The sequence below is a fragment of the Magnolia sinica genome, chromosome 14, assembly GCF_029962835.1.
Source record: "Magnolia sinica isolate HGM2019 chromosome 14, MsV1, whole genome shotgun sequence".
In the NCBI taxonomy this organism is placed as follows: Eukaryota; Viridiplantae; Streptophyta; class Magnoliopsida; order Magnoliales; family Magnoliaceae; genus Magnolia; species Magnolia sinica.
The window spans coordinates 14,122,750-14,145,135 of record NC_080586.1 but is presented as its reverse complement, the minus strand read 5'-3'; the positions used below and the strand labels follow the sequence as shown (position 1 = coordinate 14,145,135).

The 22,386-nt window shown below is 39.7% G+C and overlaps 1 protein-coding gene across 3 annotated transcripts; it reads right to left on the bottom strand.

The window, feature by feature from the left end:
- Positions 1–5,411: 5,411 nt before the first annotated feature.
- Positions 5,412–13,919, bottom strand: LOC131225490 (bidirectional sugar transporter SWEET16-like). Of its 3 annotated transcripts, XM_058221020.1 has the most exons (6): positions 13,795–13,918; positions 13,663–13,699; positions 11,460–11,670; positions 9,508–9,669; positions 7,213–7,332; positions 5,412–5,690 (listed from the first exon to the last, which is right to left on the bottom strand). In XM_058221020.1, exons 1-6 carry the CDS (start codon positions 13,826–13,828, stop codon positions 5,415–5,417), a joined length of 840 nt encoding a protein of 279 aa, XP_058077003.1. In that variant the 5' UTR covers positions 13,829–13,918; the 3' UTR covers positions 5,412–5,414. The 3 variants fall into 3 exon arrangements, with proteins under 3 accessions (XP_058077003.1, XP_058077005.1, XP_058077004.1); XM_058221022.1 differs by lacking the exon at positions 7,213–7,332 and having other exon boundaries at positions 13,795–13,919; XM_058221021.1 differs by lacking the exons at positions 13,663–13,699; positions 13,795–13,918 and adding an exon at positions 13,106–13,638.
- Positions 13,920–22,386: the final 8,467 nt, after the last annotated feature.

The window sequence follows — 22,386 nt, the reverse complement described above, 5'->3', positions numbered from 1 at the left end:
AATAAATTGATAGGATACAAACCTTCATGTTTTGTGTCATTACTTCAACGGCTTAGATTTCCCACATATATGATACGTTGGAGAAAATACGGGGTTGGATGTGAAAGTCACAAACAGTGCCTGTTCTTCATCGTTTCTCAAACAAAAACCGTTTCCAGTAGACGGAAATTACCGGACTGACTTCGTAAATCGAGGAAATCGTCCAAGCGAGACGGCGAACTTTCTGGGGAAGGTGGGAGAAAGTCACTTTTATACGGGGGAGTAATTTGATACTCGGTTAGAGTATGTTGCTTGATACGCAGGCACTTAGAAATTGTGCACGTGGCATAAATTCACTCAAATTAAACAGACTAAACTGTGGAAGCTACGTTATTAAAATCGTGACCCCAAAGTCAGATTGGTTAAACAATTCTAGCCCCTGATTTGTGAATACTTGTTCGTTGAAATAGGACCATTGGATATTCTCATTTTTAACCGTCAAAATGAATGTCCACCAATCCAATAGTCAGATAATGAAATGTTCTTAATTTTAGTTAATCACACATCTTAACTGGGACCCGTAATGTGGACGATTTAATTTGAATTACTTGTTTTCTATGAACGCAAATTCTAAAAGTGATTTCTGCCTGCCCGCGTATCATCTATCACACTCTACCAGAGTGTCAAATCTTTTCTCATTTTCTCGGATGAGGGGTGTTTTGGTGCCCTAGGAAACCGTGGACGAACGTACCTGGCCATCTTCACAATTCTCAATGCCACGTGTATGGAGATGGGCAGAATGGGAGGGCCTGTTTTAGATGGACAAACGTGAAGTAGTAAGCTGTGGGCCCACCGTGATGTATGTGTCTAATCCATGCCGTCCATCTATTTTACTATCACATTTAAGGGCCCAAAGTGGAGGCATATCGACCACAGGTCCACGGCACAAGAAACAGTGTCTCAGTGGCATAGAAGTTTTGGATCAAGATGTAGTGTTTTCCCTTAATCCATGTCTGTGTGTCCTTATAAGCAGGTTGGATGACAAATAAACATAACTGCAGGCCCTAGGAAAGTTTCAACGGTGGACATCATTATCCCACTGTTTCCTGCCGTGTGGTCAACTTGAGATTTGCATGTATTTCAAATTTGGGCTGACTATATAAAATGAGATGGAAAAACAGATAGACGGCATGGATAACATACATCCACGGTGAGACCCACGGAGAGGAAACGGTCGGAATTGAACGCGTACAGTTGAAAACTTCTCAGACGCCAAGGATGTTTTGAATCGAGCTGATTTTCGCGCTTTCACTACATCACGCAGACGTGACATTATGAAAAGGTTGGTTGGCAAAGAAAAAAAACATCTGTGGGCCCTGGGAACGTTTGAACGCTGGACAACATTATCCCTATTGTTTCCTTTGGTGTGGTCCACCTGGCCTTTGGATATTCTTCAATTTTGGGCTCATGCTCTAAAATGAGCTGATAAAATGGATGGACAGCGTGGATAAGAAAATACAACACGGTGGGCCCCACAGTTTACTCAGTACGCAATCCGCGCTCTGGATAAACATCCTAATCCGCATCGATGGGTCCATCCTTCCAGTCCAATTAGTGGCCCACATAAGGATGATAGAAGTTAAAAATAAATGGCTGCAGTTGACATTTTAAGGGCACAAATCTATGGACTGATTGGACGGCTAAGATGGTAGATAGTAGTTACACCGGAGGAACACTGGCTATTCCTGTACACGCAACCATATTTAGGGTGGAGATCCACTGATAGATTATTGCCAGACCGTTAATCTGATAGCCTCTGATGTGAGGAGACCATGGCTGGAAAATCTCACTGGTGGAACGCCACAGTCTTTTGATTTATGGTCAGAAAAAGGGCAGTTGAGAATATAAAATAGCAGTGGTACACACCGTAGGAGAGAAAAGGCCAAGCATTGAACGGACAGGATCCGTTAACCTGGAAGGTTTTCAGTATCAGCCATCCATTATGGGGCTATCACATCAATGAACTGAATTACCAAATTGTGGATCGTACGGACTCCCGAGTTCATACAACCGAGATTGATTATCCATTGGCCTTGGCCCACCGAGATCATGTAGTAGGCCAGGCACAAGCCTGTCATGAAAATGTGGGTCAAAACGTATAGAAAACCATGCAATCCCAACCGCTGAAACTCCACTAATGGATGTGCGAGATGATTTTTGAGCTATACCCCATATATAGTGGGCCCTCATTTTGGACAATCTGGATTGGTTACATGCATGCTACGTGGACGGCGGTTGAATAGATGCGGTTTGCATAGAAGTTTCCATACAACCTACCTCTTGTTGTCCATGTGGCAGAGGGAAGAGGTACCATCAAGACTGGCCATCCTGTGGGCCCCTTCGTGGATGGACCATGTTAAAAGAAGCATATTGAGCAGACAATCCCAGCCATCCCATTGTCAACCTTTTAAAACGGATGTCTACGATTTATTGACTGGTGTGACTTCTGAATTATAAGCCATCCATGGTGAACTCCACAAGATGAATGGTCCCATCCACTTTGCAACGTGGGTCAAATACCTACCATTTCCCTGCACATCCCTACACTCATCATCAACGGTCAGATCTGGCCTCTCTGTTGTTTTCCACGTCATCTTGGTGGGCCAGGCCTGGTTTGTTAAATCTGAAGTCTAATGACCGAATCTGAAATCTGAAGCCTAAATCTGAAATCTGAAGTAAAATAACTTATTTGATAATTATGGCGTAAGTCTAAAAATTAAGTATTGAATCTGAAGCAAATTGTTTATTAACGAACATCTTAAATGTCTAAAATATGTTAATTTGACACATTTGTCCCTATCTCTCTCGTTTGGAAATGTTTTACATTTTAAAGAAATTATTTTTTATTAAAGGAAAATAAAATTTTTATATTTAATTCGAATAAACTAAAATACTTAATAAAAAATTAAAATATTTTATAAGGCCCTCAATTCCTATTAGCGGGAAGATTGTCATTATGTGTTGTATATGATTGAACACCAGTAGCAACAAAACCTACAAATAAGGTCCACCTTATATTTATATGCTATCCAAACCGTTTACAAGGCCATTCCCAATTAGATGAAGTGAAAACATATTGATTCAAAACTTTTGTGGCCTATTTAAGTTTATTTTCCATCCAATATGTTCATAAGGCCACAAATACTTATGAGAACCAAAACTTTTGTGACCCTAAAACGAGTTTCAATGGTAGACGTTCAATACCCTCTACTTTTTGTAGCTTATTTTTTCGTCTCAAGCTATAATAGGAGCTCACCAAATGGATGGATAGTTTGGATATAACACATGCCTTATGATGGGACCCACAGAACTTGCTGATGTCAATACAACAGCTATATAGCTGGTGTGAGGTACAACCAATTTGCATCCTACTTGGACTTGGATTAGTTACTGACAGTAGGGGTGTACACGGGTCGATCTGAGTCGAACTGGCCTCAACCCGGCCCGGCCCGGTCACCAGCCAAACCCAGCCTGAACCCGGCCTGGCCTGGTCAACAGGCCAACATGTCCAGCCTGAACTCGGCCTGATCAACAATCGGGCGAGTTTGGGCCAGTTTCGGACCTTACAACAAGTTCATGGAAAGGGCTTTGGCAGGTAATCCACGTCCCATTATAAGGCCTTCGATCAACGGTTTAGATAGTTGAACTATAGACTCCACAAAAAATCTAACTAGTCAGGACATTATAATTCAATTTTGTATTTAGATGAATCTAGACAGTTCAAGTTATACGTCTGTGAGGTGGATGAGTTACTGTCACTTCAAAGATGGGTGCTGAACTATTCCAGAAGGTTAAAGCGAAAAAGGTCAAGTAGGATTTTGAATGTATATATATATATATATATATATATATATATATATATATATATATATATACACACACACACACACACACACACACACACACACCATTTACATATGACATTTTGGTTATATATGTGTATAAGTAAACCACATCTGTTGTGAATTCAATTTTCGGGCTGAAGAAAATGGCCCGTCCCGACCCAAACTCAGTTCCAGGTCGAGCCGAGTCGAGCAAGTTAACCGGGCTAGCCCGATTCGTGTATAGCCCTAACTGATATGTTGAATAGCGAGATTCCCTACCAAAGTGACGTCATCAAGTTCCATGGGCCCACTATGATGTATGTGCTTTATCTACATCGTCCATCTATTTGGAGATTTAATTTTAGAGCATGAGTTAAAGAATGAGTCAAATCCAAATATGTAATTGACCTCACCACAAAAAAACAGTGGTGAGATTGATGCCTACCGTTGAAACCTTCCTAAGGGTCACCATGATTTTTATTTGAAATCCAACCTGTTCACAAGTTAACACAGACATTATAGAAGGGAAAAAACAAATATCAGCTCGATCAAAAACTTTTGTGGCCTATTTAAGTTTTTAATCGTGGGCGTCACTCTCGTCACTGTTTTCTGTGGTGACGTCCACTGGAGCTTTGGATTTGACTCATTCTTTGAATCTTTACCTAAAATTATATTTCCAAATAGATGGATGGCGTGGATACAAAAAAATACATCATGATGAGGCCCACATAACTTGGTGATGTAACTTTAAGCGAATCTCGCTATTCAATCTGTCCGTATCCAATCCGCGTCTGCGGAAATAGATTGGCTAGTCCCCTGCCACCGGCCAATGGCTGATGATCGGTGCTATGTGGGCCCCACCATGATGTATGTGTTTCATCCATGCCATCCATCTATGTTTCTAGATCATTTTATGGTATGAGACCAAAAATGAGGTATATCCCAATCTCAAGTGGGCCACATTACAGGAAAACAGTGTTGAATGAACGTCGACCATTAAAAACTTTTTGAGGGCCATAAAACTTTTGGATCAAGGTGATCTTTGTTTTTTCTATTCATCTAGGTCTATATGACCTAATCAACAGATTGGATGTCAAATAAACAGTACATTGGGCCTTCGGAGAATTTTAATGGTGGATATCCAATCACTATTGTTTTTCCATGGTATGGCCCACCTGAGATTTATATTCCTCTCATTTTTGGTATCAAGCCCTAAAATGATCTTTAAAAATGGATGAATGGAATAGATGAAACACATACATCATGGTGGGGCATAAATAAGTTTCATAGTTAAAAGTTCATTTTGTATTGCGCAAACAATTTTAAGGGAAGAAATTGTCGTAGCAACTTGAAAAAGGTAATTTTGGAAGCAAAAATTTTTGTTTAATGAAAAATTCACCATTAAGCCAGACTCCTATCACGGGAAGAATTCAGTGAAAAATCACTCAGCGCTTTCCTTCTTCTACGTTATCGAGGCATTAACAAACACCACTGAACACGGAACATTTTCCCAGCATTAAGTGCAAATATTCAGCATTAACAAAACAGGCCCTAAGTTAGGGAAAGCGATTTGACAATCTTTTGGAAGCTGAGCTGACGTGAAACGCTTGTTTTGGGGAGACTCCTTCCTTTGTCAAGGATTCTACCCTTATCAGCTGCTGCTTCATTTTCATGATGTAACTGCATTTCTAGACCTTTGACGAGGTGGGCCGATCCTTCTTCTACTTCCTTCTCATGGCTTGTTTTAGTTGTGGACCTCCTGCTTCTATAAATAGTGTAGATGGCCAGCTGTGCAGATCCCATGACAAAGCCAATTGCGTTCGGCACCTGTACCACCGATTCCCAATCAATCTCAATAAGGGTGTAAGCTAACCTTGAGAGTCTTTAGCTCGACTCTTAATTCAAACCCAGATATTGAATACTGAGTTCGGTTAAAATGAGTTAGGTCAAGTTAATACTTATGATTAAAAAACTAATACATAAAATCAAACATCTAACTATTAAATAACATTGACACATAGTCTACAACATAGATAGTTTGGAATATTCGGCCACTTAGCATTTGGGGCCATGTTACTTTGGGTCATGAACCTTATTTTCTATCATTGATTGTTCCAGTAATAAAACTACATTGCCTGGAATAATTCAACGCATAGATGATTCTAATCATGCATGAACTTTAATTTCCATGCAAAGCATGATTTTACGTCCATATCATGCACGCCTGCATACTTATATACACATACGATACATACAAGGCCGGGCTTAGGTTCATGTTGGACAACTCAACCAGGGCTGCATCGATAATTTTCAGCCCCACCCAAATCGGCCAGTTGGGTCATGGTCGAGCCCATCTCAAGTTGCATGGTGATCAGCTGCTGATCGCATATTGGTCCAGAAGTGTTGATGGCCTGGTCCAAAGATCGTGCCGGTCAACTCAGCTAGGTCATGCTGCGTGCTACCTGATGAGTAGCCTGGCAAGATTTTTGAACCGGTTATCTATACAATCCTGCCTGATGCATGGCTCAGATGCCCACAAATGAGCTGTTTAGCAAACAATTCAACTAATACGAGGAAATATGCAATGTTCGGTTTGCCAAACCGTATAGGTGGAGCCCACTTCTTGGGGATTCAAAAGGTACATGTGGGACCATGGTCAATGGGACGCCACTAAATGTAGGCCATTGCATATAGCGTCCATTATCATCGAGCAGGCAGGATCATTGAATTGAAAAGATATGAAGGCATGGCCCATCCATGGTGTAGAGCTGATCACATATAAGCAATAAGACCCACCACAAAGATTACCCTCCTTGAAAACCAGGCTGATGCACCTGCAAGGTGGGTCACAGCTGAATGTTGAGTCAGACCAGTTGTCCACTGATTCCGACGTTTTGGCCCACCAGATGATTAGAAGAGCCTGATTTGTCCCAGATGATCTTTTTCATGAGACCTACCATTTTAATGGTACTGATGTGCTGCACAAGTGTCATACCTCGCCTACATGAGATTGTTATACAGGCTCACATACCTTGTATGGCTAGTATATCTCGTACAGTTCGTTTCCATAAGTAGAGGATTCTAATTTTATTATTTTTCTTATATAAATGACTGTAATCTCTATATATTCAACTCCTTTGGATTGTCTCAAATACATAAAAGCTTTCAACTCATCTCTGTTTACAGTGATCACTTGCAGTGTCATGCCCATGGTGGGCTCCACCACACCAACATTTTAAGTTATGGGAAGGTGGGCCCCACCTGCACCATTGCAGAATTTTGAACCAATAAAGTATGCATCTTTCTATGCCTCCTATCTTGGTTAGTGAGAATTGAGATAGATACTTACTCCAACGAAGTAGTCTTTTACAAGGATGGCATAAGCCGTCCAAACAGCACCATTGAGGAAGAGGAAGAAGGAGAGAAAGAAAGGCATGTAATCCACGCTTTTTGTCACTATCACCATTCTCTGTTTGGACAAAATTCCATTAATCTCACTCTTAATACAATGCTCATAAACAAAACCATCTAGGGTATTCCAAATACTGAGACTTCGTTTGGATGCACTATTTAATTGAATTGCAATAACTAATTTAATAACCTTAATTGCAATTAAAAAAACTTTGATACTCTGGCAGTGTGATGGTTGATACACATGCACAATATGTTGAGGAAAACTTTGATGCTCTGGCAGAGTGTCATGGATGATATGCAGGCACTTAGAAGTTACTTAGCAGGTGTGCATGTGGCATACAAGTAATCAAATCAAACCACCCAACTTATGGTACCTAGCGGCGTAGATGTATCATGAACCAAAATTAAGCTTATTTGATCATTTGACTATTGAATTGATGTAGATTTATTGTATCGATTGAAAATGAAAAATAAGCCAACGATCCTATTTCCACAAACAAGTGTCCACAAATCAGATGTTAGGATTGTTCAACCAATATGATCTTGGGATTGTTAATCTAAGAAAGTGACATGCACAATTTTGTCGGTTCATTTGAGTTAATACAAGCCTCGTGTACAATTTCTGGGTGCATGCGTATCATGTGCCATAGGGATCGATACCAAGACCTCGGGTGTTGAAAAGAGGTATCTCCACTCAGTCTACCAGTTGAGCTATGGATCCGGGGGTTGCTTTCAAGTTGCGTTTAATATAAATAGAGGTTTGTTAGAGTCAATGTTGTACTTAACAAATATTGTATAATGTGACATTCACTTCTCTAAAGTGTGAGGTGTAAGCTATATATGCGTAGTTTAAGTGATACACTACTCATAGATTTTTAATCAAAGTTGCACTTTCTTGCACCAATTTCATGATATGCCACTCCAAGTTAAGACTAATTAACAATGAAATTTAACAAAATTTTATGATATCTGGTGCAACCAAATAGAACCTAAAGTAATAGGAAAGGGTAATGATTAAGTATAAAGTTAATATAAAAAAAAAGAGCAGCAAAACTAATTTAATATTTTTACTTATATTATTTAACTAAAAACATTGAAAAAATAACTAATTTTTATAAAAAATAAAAAACATAACAAATTATTGAAAACATTAATTGATTTTAATGTTGTAAGGAAAAATAACTTGTAATTTGAGCTATTAACATGTACCATAGTCCATAGTGTATAATGTATGCAAATTATCACGTAGCCTAAGCCACACACGGCTTAAGCTATTTTCTTCAGTTATGTGACGTTAGGGCTAAGCTATGCTACATAGCGTAAGATACACGCTACATAGCATATCTATTTAAAGCACTTGTTAGAATACATTGGGACTCTAGCTGTTGGGATTTGGTTTTTCTTTTGGGATCTTGAGACGTATAGACCTCAGGTACTACCCACCAATTTCATTCACTCAAAAGAAACCTTAATTGCAAAAGTATACCTCAAGTCGTACGGATGAACTAAAAAAAATCGAAATACCCCTGCTTTTTTCAGGTGCTTATCCTAACAGATAGGGATATTTTGATCAAAATACCAGCTTCTGAACCCTAAAAGGTTACTTTTCGCAAAATAAGTTTCCAGGTGGAGAAGATCAAAAAGGCATTTACGGACTCATCTACAGTTCTAATTATTTATTTTCTTTTTCCAACAACTCAAACTAGTTATGTGATGGGGCTCCCCTTGGATAGGGGATTTCCAAAGAACTTTGAGATTGAGAGTTTCAACCCTTTGATTATACAAAAGTTTTGGTGACCATCCATATTCAAAGCAAAAGAGCTAGATTATCAAATGGTTGAAATAATTCAATTATAAGTTCGTTTTTGTTGCCTATCCATCAAACAATGTGAGGCATATCATATAACTGGTCTGGATCATTGCAAGATGACTCGAAGGTTAGAGTCCCAACGTGTCTTATTTCAATTCGTCTAGATCAATTATAGCAACCTCCATAAAAGAAGCTAACCTTATTTTCTTTCTACGTTTGGTAATATAATGAAGTAAGAATGTATACTTATCTATCACCAGAAATCGAAAAAGGATTGTATCTATCAATAATGGGTGTGAAAATGGTGGACTCCTTATTGCAATTTGATTCGATAGAGTATCCAAACTCAGCATAAAGTGAGATTAAGTGCATGAGCTGACACACTTAATGAAGTGATTAGGGAAAGACGATGTCACTCACCATTGCTGCCATTGGCGAACCATACATGCCTAATGTTAAGCCAGCACACATGAATCCAATCATTGTAAGGCGGACACTTCCATGGATGGCGAAAAGGGCGACAACAATCACAGCTCCAAAAAGTCCCACATTCAAGATTGTCACCAATTTGATCATCTTTACCTGAAATACATGGATTATGTTAATTTAGTGGAAAATGCAATGAATTATGTACTAACGCAGATCGAATTGATCATTAGCTGGGTAACTATGGACAACCATGATGATGATGATGGCTATGCTAAGAATTTCGATAGCGATGATGATGACTAGTAATTTGATCAGCCAAAAAAAAAAAAAAGAGAGAGTACATGGGACCCACCTTTTGGTGATATGAAACTGTTCATGTAGTTGGCCTATCATGCATGAGAGTGATACCTAATGAACAGCCCAGATCTTGCACGAAAGTCAGTGGCTTGGCTCGGGTTCGAGCGAGACTCGGGATTATTTTTTTGGACCTTCACAGGCCGGGGCCAACCTAAGCCCATCCTGTTGACAGCCCTACTAATGGCCTGGCTCATTGGCCCAATCCAATCATTAAGTGGACCACCATTATTATGGTTTAAAGACATTAATTAATGGTTCCCATTCAACATGTATGTGTGGTTTAAAGACAATCATTGAATCCGGGACCATGTTTCAATGATCCAACTTGCTCATATGCATGATTTATTTGTAGATGGAGGATTTCCCAAAAATGTCTTAAAAAACCTTAGATGACTTAATTCTCTTCCTTATAGTGCCACAGGGCCAGGGCCTTTTCCGCCCAATCAGAGCCAGCGCCGAACTAGGGCGAGGGCTAAAGGGATTAGGGCCGAGCTAGGGCAAGGACTAATGGGTAGAGCTGGGCCATCGAGTTGAGTCGGACCGAGTTAGGGCTAACCCGACTCAATCTGGTTTTGAAATGGCCTGACCCGAACTCGACCCGACTCAGTACCAAGTCCAACATGCCTGACCCGATCCGAGTCCGGGTCTGGCCTAGACTAATCCGGACCGAGTCCGACCCGATCACAATACCGAGTTGGGTCGGGTGCAGCGGGTATCCATGGGTTAAAATCACGATTCAAAACCTAGATTCACTTGCCAGAATTGCAACCTCTCCATCGACTCAAAACCTAGTTTTTGTGTGTGTGTGTGTGTGTGTGTGTGTGTGTGTACGAGTTGAGTTGGTGCCAAGTTAGATTTTGGGTTGAGTCGAGTCAAGTTACTGGGTGACTCGAACTCGACTCGGTTTGAGTTCAAATTAGACGAAGTCAACTCAATTCAGATTGACTCACCCTCTCAGTTCAGATCGAGTCGGATCTAAACAAGTTGGATGAGTCGAGTTGTCCCGTGCCCAGCTCTACTAATGGGATTAGGGCCGTGCTAGGGCCAGATCCTTGTTCAACAGGTTTTGCAAAGACTCAGGCCTAGTTTCTTAGCTAGTAGTCTCTAATCTAGGCCGAGCCAGGGCACAAGTATTTAGTTCACGAGGCTAGACAAAGGTTTTAAAACTCAATTTCGGAGTGTGACTCATCCAAGAAAATTGCATCTAGTCATATAGTATAGCGATCCTGATACAGTCGCTTGGATGAATCGAACAAAATTTAAAAAATTAGACTAGTACAACATGGTCCGACTTGGGCAATGTCGGTCCTGACTTAGTTTGTACAAATCCTAACCTGGTCTATATCGATCTCAACTCAGTCATCATTATCAGTCAAACTCGTCTGAATTAGACCGACTTGGTCCATGTTGGTCTGATTTAGTCCAAACCAGTTTGAATCAGTCTGTGTCGGTCCGACTCGTCCAAATTCCAAATAAGCTGGACCAAGTAGGGCCCGAGTTGCCCAATTTGAACATATAGGTGGTCCGAGTGACTCAGACCGGCAATAATATTCAGCTCAGAAGGAAAGAGAGAGAGAGAGAGTTACCTTTGCATCTTTGGGTGCAAAAATGATAAAAAGGGTGACGTAGATGGCCTCCAAGGCAGCACCAGCTCCATTGACAGTTGCAATCAATAAACCGTCTGGCTTCAGTAGCCCATAGAAAGTCCATAAACACGTGCTCAGTAGCGTGCACACGTACGGTAGCCCCTTGAAATTCTCAGTCGATCTCTTCTTCACCACTTTCTTAAACGTACCACTACCATTTCATTAAATTAAAAAACATAGAGATTATGCGTAGGTTAATCCCAATAACCACATCTGCCCAAGTTAGCTCAGGGCTGGAATCCTCTACAAAAACCTGTTTAGGCTTAGGGCTGAAAGTCGGGCGGGTTCAACCAGACCAACCCGTGACCGTCCCGACATTGGGTTGGGCTCGGGCAAGATGTATCGGGTTTGGTCTCAAGCTTGGGCTATGTAAACACCAACCCAATAAAACTTGGGTTGGGCTCGGGTTGCCCTACCCAACCTGAACCCGACCAATATATATATATAGGGAAAAGGTACTATGCGCTGTGTGGGCCCCACCATGATGCGTGTCGACCATCAACACCGTGCATTTGATGGGTCCCCTCTAAATTATGGGATATCCCAAAAATCAGCTGTATACGGAACTCAGGTGGGCCATACCATCTAAAATCATGTGAAGACACCATTAAAACATATAAAAGCACTTGGTGGGGCCCACCTGAGTTTTGAATGTTGCTGAAACTTGGTCTGAACCTTCATCCAAATGGGACACACATAATGGATGGGCTGGATTTGCAAACCACATCTCAGTGGGCCCAAAAAATGATTATGAATGTTTTAATGGTGCACGGCCCCTCCCCACTTCTGTATGTGGTGTGGCCCACACAAGTCACGGATTGACTTGATTTTTGAGACCTAGGCCCACGATGGAATGGTGCATCTGACTGATGGGGTAGATGTTCGAAACGCATCACGGTGGGGCCCACACAGCTCCGCCTCCTGTGAATGACTCGTGAGGTCGAGCGCATAGTAACTTATCCATATATATATATATATATATATATATAAATATATATATATATATATATATATATATATATATATATATATATATATATATATATATATATATATTACTTATAAATTATAATTGAGTGTGGATTGTTTGTGAAGGCACATGAAATTCTAGTGCCATCGGGTTTCATTGGTCCACACCATTTGTGATGACTTAAGCTACCAAGATACGCCAGATTTCCCTCTCCCAAATGGATTGCTTGCTACACTACATGACTTTTAAAAGAGTAGTTGTCCTGTATTTTAACTTATTTGTTTAGAAAAAAAAATGGAAGTTCATTATGATAAATAACTATATATATAATTAATAAAATCACAGGTATAAAAAATAAGATGTGTATTGAAATATAATAATGTAATAATGAAAAATATTAGCATATATCCACCCAGCTAACCCGATCAACCCGACCGAGCCCGCTTGGGTTGGGCTTGGGTTGAGAATTTTCAACCCGAAGTTGAGTTGGGTTGGGTTAGGGTTGAAGTGTAGGAACCTTGGGTTGGGCTAGGGTTGAGCACTAACCCGGCCCAACCTGCCTGACTTTCAGTCCTAGTTTAGGCAGTGCATAAAACACCCAGTCTTTTGGACCCACCATGCTTTACATGTAAAATCCACTCCGTCCATCAGGTTCTATCCTCGATGTTAGGCAGGAGGACCAAAAATCCAGCTAGATCCGCAACTCAGATGAGCCACACCAGTGCGTAAAACACCCAGTCTTTGGGACCCACTATGCTTTATATGTAAAATCAACTCCGTCTATCAGGTTCTATCCTCGATGTTAGGCCAAAAGACAAAAAGTCCAGGTAGATCCGCAACTCAGATCAGCCACACCACATGGAACAATGGGGATGGCATCTCAACCGTTAATCGGGTGTATTTTACCAGGATGAAGAGACGAAAGAAAAAATTAAGCCTGATACAAAACTCAGGTGGGTCACAACGTGTGAACTTAGCAGTTCAGGGAGCAATTTCACATTCTTTCCACTGGTGTGGCCCATTTGGGTTTTTAATCATGCTTATCTTAAGTATGTACGGTCCAAATAACGGTTATCACCTGATGGGCGGAGTAGATTCTACATACACAATTAAAATACAAAACCCACTAAAATGACTGAAATGATCAGAGAAGAAAGGGGGAGAGATACTTACATAGGAGAAGCAAAGACTAGGATGGAGATTATGTTGCCTTCATGTACAAAATATCATGTGTCATGAAATTTGAAAAAATGAAGAGAACCCATTAATGAAAAACTGTATTTTTTTGAAGTTTCTGAGACATACCCACAATTCCTACAATGAAGCTTGGGCTCACCATGGCTGTAGAAGCTTAGATGGGCCTGGAAAATGGATGGTTGGTGTGCATTTAAAGGAGGGAAGGAGGAGATGGCTTTAGCTTCGTTTCTATAGTTAGAAGGCGCCGACAGTGATGTAGCGTACTTGAGGAAAGTAACTATGTGGGGCCCACAGTGATGTATGTATATTATCCAATCCATCCATCCGTTTTATCAGATCATTTTAGGCATGATTCTAAAATTAAAGCATGTATAAATCTTGAGTGGACCTACCGTTGAAACATTTTGGGCCACATAAGTTTCGGATGAAGCTATATTTGTGTTTTCCCTTACTCGAAAGGTTTCAACGATGGATGGTATCCCTACTATATCCTGTGGACATACTTCAATTCTAGGATCATACCTTAAAATAAGCTGAAAAAATAGATGAACGGCGTGGATAAGACGTATACACCCACGGTGGGCCTCACAGAATTTACTCAGTACGCAATCCCCTTTCTAAGCGGATCGCAGGGAGGACAGATGACCCCATAATGTGGGGCCCACCGTGATGTATGTGTTTTATCCATACCGTTCATCTGTTTTTCTAGACCATTTAAATTCACGAGCTCAAAAATAGATTGAAAGCTTAAGTGGGCCACAATAGGAAACAGAGGGGATTAAACACCTACAGTTGAAAATTTCTACAAAATTTCTAGTTCAATCTGGTTTTATTTTTTTAATTTTTTTTTAAAATTCTTTAGTTTTATCTTCATTCAGGTATTTGTGACTTTATCAACCCGTTGGATGGAAAATAAACATCATGATGAGCCCTAAAAAGTTTTCGAGGGTAGTAGTCATTATCCCCACTGTTTCCCTTGGTGTGGTACACTTAAGCTTCGGGTATGTCACAATTTTGTTAAAAATCCTAGAATGAGATGGTAAAACAGATGGACGGCGTGGATAAAATACATACACGATGGATATTTCATCCAATCCGTTCATCCATTTTTAAAGATCATTTTAGACCTTCATATAAAAATAAGAGCGATATAAATAATAGGTGGACCACACCACAGTAACAAAATAGTGATTGGATATCTATCATTTAAATCCTCCTAAGGACCACCGTACTGTTTATCTGACATCCAATCTGTTTATTAGGTCATAAAGGCCCAGATGAAGGTAAAAAACAAAGATCAGCTTGATCCAATACTTTTACGGCCCCCAAAATTTTTTTAATGGTCGACATTCATTCAACACTTTTTCCTGTAATGTGGTACATTTGATTGGCTGGTGGCAGGGGGAGTAGCCAATCCGTTTCCGCTAATTTCTTACAACGGTGGCTGGGAGTTATAACCGTGCATGTGACATGCCTTCCGTCCATCGTTTCATCCAGCTCCTGTGAGGACGTGTCACGTGAACCAAAAGATAAGGAAATCGGATTGCGTACTGAGTTACTCAGTACGCGCATACCCAAAGATCAAGTGGACCATACCACAGGAAACAGTTGGAATAATGATTACTACCGTTGAAACCTTTATAGGGCCCACAGTGATGTTTATTTCTCATCCAACCTGTTCAGAAGATCACAAAAACATGGATGAAGGGAAATCACAAATACAAGCTTGATCCAAAGCTTCTGTGGTCCCCAAGAAATTTTCAATGATAGATGTTCAATTTACACTGTTTCATGTGGTGTGGTCCAATTGAGGTTTGGATATACTTTATTTTTTGGGTCAAGCCCTAAAATTATCAGCTAAAATGGATGGACGGAGTGGATAAAATACATAAATCAAGGTGGACCCCACAGTGAGTTACTCAGTACGCAATCCGCTTCCAAAGATAAGGCCGAGCCAAAAAGTCAATTGGGCCACACCACAGTTAAAGAATAGGTTTGGACGCCTACTATTGCAACCTACCTGGGTCCACTGTATTCTTTTATCAGACTGATATTTGGTTCATCCCTTCGTCCTCGTGAGGATCACCTTATGAACGGTTTGGATGGTATACAAACATCACAGTGGGCCCACTACAGTTTCAATGGTGGATGTCTCCAACCCCATTTTTTTCCTGTGGTATGACCCACTTGAGTTTTGGATCAGCCTCATATTTTTCACTACTTTCCAACATGATCCGAAGAAAATGATGGACGGAGTGGATGTCACACAAACCCACCGAGCTTTTGTGATGCTGTTGAACGCCGCCCTGTCCTGTGTATGTCGGGACTACAGTGTGCGTACCACCACTCACTAAAACATGCCAACTCCTCGACTTACACGTGGCATACACGAGACGAATCTGGACCATCTAAATGTGGTCCCGGCTAGGGAGCATAGTCCAGCGAAGCACCCACTAATAAGAGGATCTCAACCGTTTGATTATTCTCATCGGATGTTGACCATCGAATATTCATTCCTTTTAAGCATCCACTTGATGATCACCAATTGGAAGATCATCGTATTATGCTCTATCTACGATTGGCCCATGCTATGTACGGTCCAGATCATCATGCATGTATGCCACCTTAGATGAGGTATTGAAAGTAAGTGCCGAACAGCTGAGAGTTGTAATCATCTTTTTGTTTTTATCAATTACTATAATTACTGTCAAAGGTTTATCATTACTTTTCGCATACTTTTGAAAAAAACAAGAAGGTAATACCTGTTTATTACGCCTCCAAAACCACCATCGGATGAGGATTGAATGCTTTGTAGGTCCCACCTTGTTATGAGTGTGATCCACGGCGTTCATCCCTTTAAATATCTCATAAGTTGTAAACTCAAGTGAACCACACCATATGAAATGAAGAGAACAATAATATCCACCGTTGAAAATTGAAACTTCCTTAGAGCCCCAAAGAATTACACAAATATCAGTTTAATATGAAAGTAGAGTAGATAGTGAGAAGTTTCGAGCATGTGCACGTCAGACGTAGATAATGATCAGTGCCACAGTTTTTACTGAAAGGTGCATTCTTTCTTTAGATTTTTGCGACATAAAGCTAGTTTTTACTTGAAAGTGTATTCCTTCTTTAGATTTTTGCGACATAAAGCTTGGCTATCACGTCATGCGAAGGCGGTGGGTCGGATCCTAGCTCTCGCTAGGGTGGTAGACGCTCGGGAGTTTCAACACTCGGTCAAGGGTTCGAGTATCCGTAGGTGGTGAAAGCCCATACGGCGTGAGTGTGTTGAGGTGTGTGTGTGCGTGTGTAAAAAAAAAAAGCGGTGGAGCAGCGAGACTTGCTACTGAAGTGGGCCCCACCATGGTGTATGTTTTGTATCCAGGCCTTCCATCCTTTTGGAGAGATCATTTCAGGGCAAGATCCAAAGAATTAGTTAAATGCAAAGCTCCAGTGCACCCAGCGCAGAAAACGGTGGGACAGTGACGCCCACCATTAAAAACTTCTAAAGGCTACAGAAGTTTTAGATCAAGCTGATATTTGCGTTTTCCCTTCTCTCACGTCTTTTTTAACTTTTGAAAAGGTTCGATTTCAAATCAACATTTCGATGGGCTTTAGGATAGTTTCAATCGTGGAAATCACTCTCCCCACTGTTTTCTGTGATAGGGTCCACTACAACTTTTTATCTGATTCATTCTTTGCCTCATGACCTAAAATGATATTTCAAGATGGATGGACAGCAATGGGGATATGAACGTCTACCATTGAAATCCTCTTGGGCCATAGTAGTTTTGGATCAATATGATATTTGTTTTTCCTCTTCATAGAGGTATATTTATATTTAACTTTATGAGAACGAAAACTACCAGTTATGGTGGACCCCATGAGTGTTTTAAGGGTGAGAATCATTCTCCCATTGCTATCTGTGGTGTGGTCCACTTAAGCTTTGGATATGAATCATTTTTTGAGTTATTCTCTAAAATGATCTCCCAAAATTGATGAACGGTGTGGATATAATAAATACATCATTTTGGCGGTCATGTAACTTTGATCTCTTTTAACTCGAGGAGCGGCGGCGCTCGTCTTGGCGCGACACGTGCCCACACCAGCCAATCCGCTGCTGCTGAGATAGACCACCCAACCATTTTACAATTCGGCTCCCAATCTGCTAACATCCGTTCCGTCCATCAGCTACACTGCCTCATTTCACTATCCACACAAAAATCAGCCGAATCAGACACTCAGGTGGGCCATACCTGAGGCACGATGAAATCATGCCTGAAACCTTTTAATTTTCTTGATGTGGCCCACATAATCTTTATAATGGCCTGATTTTGGCATGTCCCTTCATCTTGGTGGAGTGCATCGGATCAATGGATTGGATGTCATGTACACAACACAATGGACCTCACAGAGGTTGACTCTCTACCCTATCATTTTCCCAGTCTTCAACTTGGATCAGTGAGGCCCATGGTTCGGTAAACCAGACCATTGGTCTGATGCATCTCACAGTAGATGGACTGCCCCAAAAATCTCCACAATGGGACAGATAATGGTCTGGATCACATAAACATGGCCCCAATTGCCAGAATATGAAAACATGTGTACGAAGAGACACCACGTAGCATATGGATTCTCTTGCAAGTTGAAAGTTTGCCCACCAAACGATCATCTATTTAGGTAGGATTTAGAAGCTAAAAGACTCTTAAGTCTTTAAAAAAATATCCATACCTACCCCACCTCATTATAAAAGTGACCGTGGACCGTCCATTATAATGCTCCTATGGTAGCTATAAAAAGGAGATTAGACATGAACTCTTCATTCACTGGATTAAAATTATTTTTCTTTATTTTTCTTTAAATATGGAATATAGGATGGTGGTTGGTGGTGATTAAGTCTTCCTCACTTTATAGGACGTCTGGGTTGTGGGAGTAATATCAAATTATCAGTGAAGAAGATGTTTTAAGGCTCAAATCTGTTTTCTTGGAGTGATGGGAAAAGAATTTGAGAATTGGAGAGAGCTAGCTTATTATAACTTTATAACCTTGTTATCCATAGGATTTTGAGGCAGCCATTGATAGTTGAGTCTTTTTTACAATTGGTTTGGTTGGGTTCCATTGTCCAAAAGAAACTAAACAAACGAGGAAGTGGAGTAGGCTAAGTTATTGTATTGGTTTAGTGCAATCTAGGAAAGAAGGATTTGATGGCATGGACACATGAGAGATGGGGAGGTTCATGGTTTGTTCCTTTTGTGCTCAATGTGTGACTTGGGTCCAAGTGAAGGTAATTTAGAGGTTATCTTTCGTATGGTCGCGAGGGGCTCTGCTTAAAGTGGTGGTGTTTACATGGTTGGTGGGTAGGAATAGGAATCTTACTGCTGATAATCTTCAGAAGAGGTATGTAATTATTTGTAACTATTGCGTACTATGCTAAGAGGGGGAGGAACAGTGGATTAACCTTTTATGCATTGCATCTTTGCTTGAAATGAGTGGGAGAGATGTTGGGTCCGTGGCGTACAAATGCAATAGAATATGGTACCATACGATTTGATTATGTGACTTATCCTAAGAATTTCTATTTATAATAACATCAAATTTATATAATATAACAATATATATAAATAATGGAGACCATATTTGCACATGATATGTATGAAGGAGATGTTTATGGTGTTGATTTGTCAATGTCGATCTCCTAAATCAAGAAGTCTCTTCCTAATCTATTTTAGTATCGAAGAGTTAAGATAGCCCAACGTTTAATCCTCTGGTAGGTGTCAAGGAAGATGTATATCATCCACACAAGTGGACCACATGTGAAGCAATCAAAGAGGATGGAGTGGATCTCCACTCTCTTTCAGACTTTTTTCTTTTTCCTCACACTCACACGTCCTATAAGGTGCAGATGTCCATGGCTAGCTCTACCTCTCCTTTGGGATATGATTATATAAGTAAAAAGATATTAGGATTTCAAGGGTGCGCTTGGTATGGTGCTTCGCCACCTTATAGACTTTGGTATAATTTACTTTGAAGGAATTCTGTCAACCTGCCTAATCCATACATAAACTCATGATTTAGTCCTTCCACTACCATGGTGTATCTACTAATGATCCTATCTCATGCCAATCAAAAGTGGACCATCAAATTTGGACCATTATGCTATCATTAAGTGTGATCAAACCAGTTTTAATGATTGAAATAAAGCTTCAACTGTTAAAAACCTTTGAAAAAGTGATTAAAACATTTAGAGTGTTGGTCCCAGTAGAAAAACCACTTGATGAGTTCCTAATCTATATAGGTCAAAGTTATAAATATGTTCATTGGCCCATGCATGGACCTAGTAGGAAGAGCCAAAGCCGACCAGTTAAGATTGTGACCCTTACACATATACATGTCTAAGGATCAAACTATCTTTCATGCATCATCAAGTCCTGATCTCACAATCACAGTCTATGCTAATGGGCTCCTAGATGATTGATTTGTCTCGATCCACCAATGTAAGTGCTGAAAGGTTCGAACCTGGATCCTTTGTTCATGACACATTCACACTCTTGTACAGGATAAGGGTAAGGCATAAACCAACACCAAGTCGGTTCCCAATGGTGGAACCATCCATCCTGACATAAGTTAGTCCTTTTACATAAGATGATTATACATCTTATGAACTAATGTCCACAGGTATATCCTACACACCTGCGATGGTCATGGTCTAACAGGGTATTAAGATCTATGGATCACAACTCTTTTATATTAATGATTGCCTTATCCAATCTCAAGTTTCCAAAGATTGCCAGAGGAATCACTCCTCAACCAGCCTAATGATCATAAGATGAGAGCAACACTAAATCTAAGGCATATTGCATATCCAATTTGGGACCCAAGGTCACCACGATCAATAGCTGAGATTTGCTCGATCACATCGACATGGTTAGTAGATAAAGGCACAGATGATTTTCTAGGGCACTAACTCTAACGAGAGATTCATTACTTTCTTTCACACGGAGTGGATTATGCCAAGATCCATTATCAATCTTCTGCTAGCGTGGCCAAGTGGTGGCATGAAAAAAAGGAGGCTAATTGGTGTAGGCTAGTAATGTTTGCGATTATATGGGCCATTTTGAGGGGAGAGAATTGGCCCACGCTTCTAAGGCGGAAGCAAATCGAAAGTGGTTATATATAAAATGGCTAAGATGTACATCATAGGTAAATTTCTTGTTCAAAAGAACTTGATCCAAATGATGGAATTATTAGAAGGGATGTAAATAGTTACACATGGAGATTTTATGATCGGTTCTATTAATAATTTAACTATTTACTTTTCAAAATGAAATCGTGAAAATATTGTGATATTTTGAAGATCAGAGCAACATTTGTCACAATGATGCCTCCCAATTGATTCTTAGCATTGTGTAACCAATGTAGTTTTTAAATTGTATAATCAATAGGACCACCAATTTCCCCACTTGGGTGAAAGTGCCTAATTTTTTAAGTGAAAAATCTAATCAACATGCCTTCTTGGAAATCTTACATCTGATACACATGACATGCTAACACACGAGGATTCCAAGAATTCTGTTCCATCAAACAATGGGATGCTTGATTTCAGGAATTCTATGTCTTTTATCGGCATCATCTAAGTCTTATCTCAATTAATTGGGATTGGCTACATGATTCTTGTTTTGCTATTCAACTTTATCGAGGGCTATACCTTTGGTTAGAGCATAGGTCAGCATATCCCCCACGTCCTTTTGGGCCTTTTGCTTTGCCCTTTTAGAGCCTTCTACTTATACCAACTCACACATAACCAACATTGTACGTGACTAAGCTATCTAAGTTTACTTTCCCTCATTTTATTACCTATTTGTGTTAGTCTCAAGTTTCGTTGAATGCATTCATCTTTAACTATATCCTTCCATATCTTGCCACTCATCCATCTCAACATCATCATTTTAGCTACACTCATTCTATAAATATGTTGTTCCTTAAATGCCCAACATTCTTTTCCATAAAGCATGGCTAGTCTTATAGCTATTTTATAAAATTTCCTTTCAATTTAAATGGTACATGACAATTACATAAAACTCTAAAGCCACATCTTCATTTCTTCCGCTTTGCTTGAAATTCTCCGGGTAACATCCTTTCTCAATATGTCCACTCATGAATTATTGATGCAAGGTATCAAAGAGATCATTTTAGAAACTTTTTTATTAGCATCTTAACTAATTCCTCATTTTTCAATAATACTATTACTAATGTTTTCTATATCATTATAACGTAATGTATCACACCATTGGGATACAAATACATATTGGTTATCGCATGCAATATATAAGTTGTATCACATAATTTATTACTGTTGTTGGGAAACATGAAGAAACATTGGAAAATTGGTCAAATTTTTCAATGAAACTTCAAGGATTGTTCAAAAAGACACTAATACAGACTTTAAAAAAACAAAAAAAATAAAAAAAAAGTTTTTTTTTTTTTTCCATAGGGTCTTTCTAATTATACCAATGCAATTATATTCAAAGTCAATGCATATAACTTATAAATGTAAAAGGACACGTATGGAAATACAAGCATTACATTTAAAAGCAAAAGAAAAGGTAGAAAATTTAAAATATAATTATGGATTTTGAAAAAAAAAAAAAATTTAACACTTTTCAATTATATTTATAGAAAAAAAAATTGAAAAAAATTTCA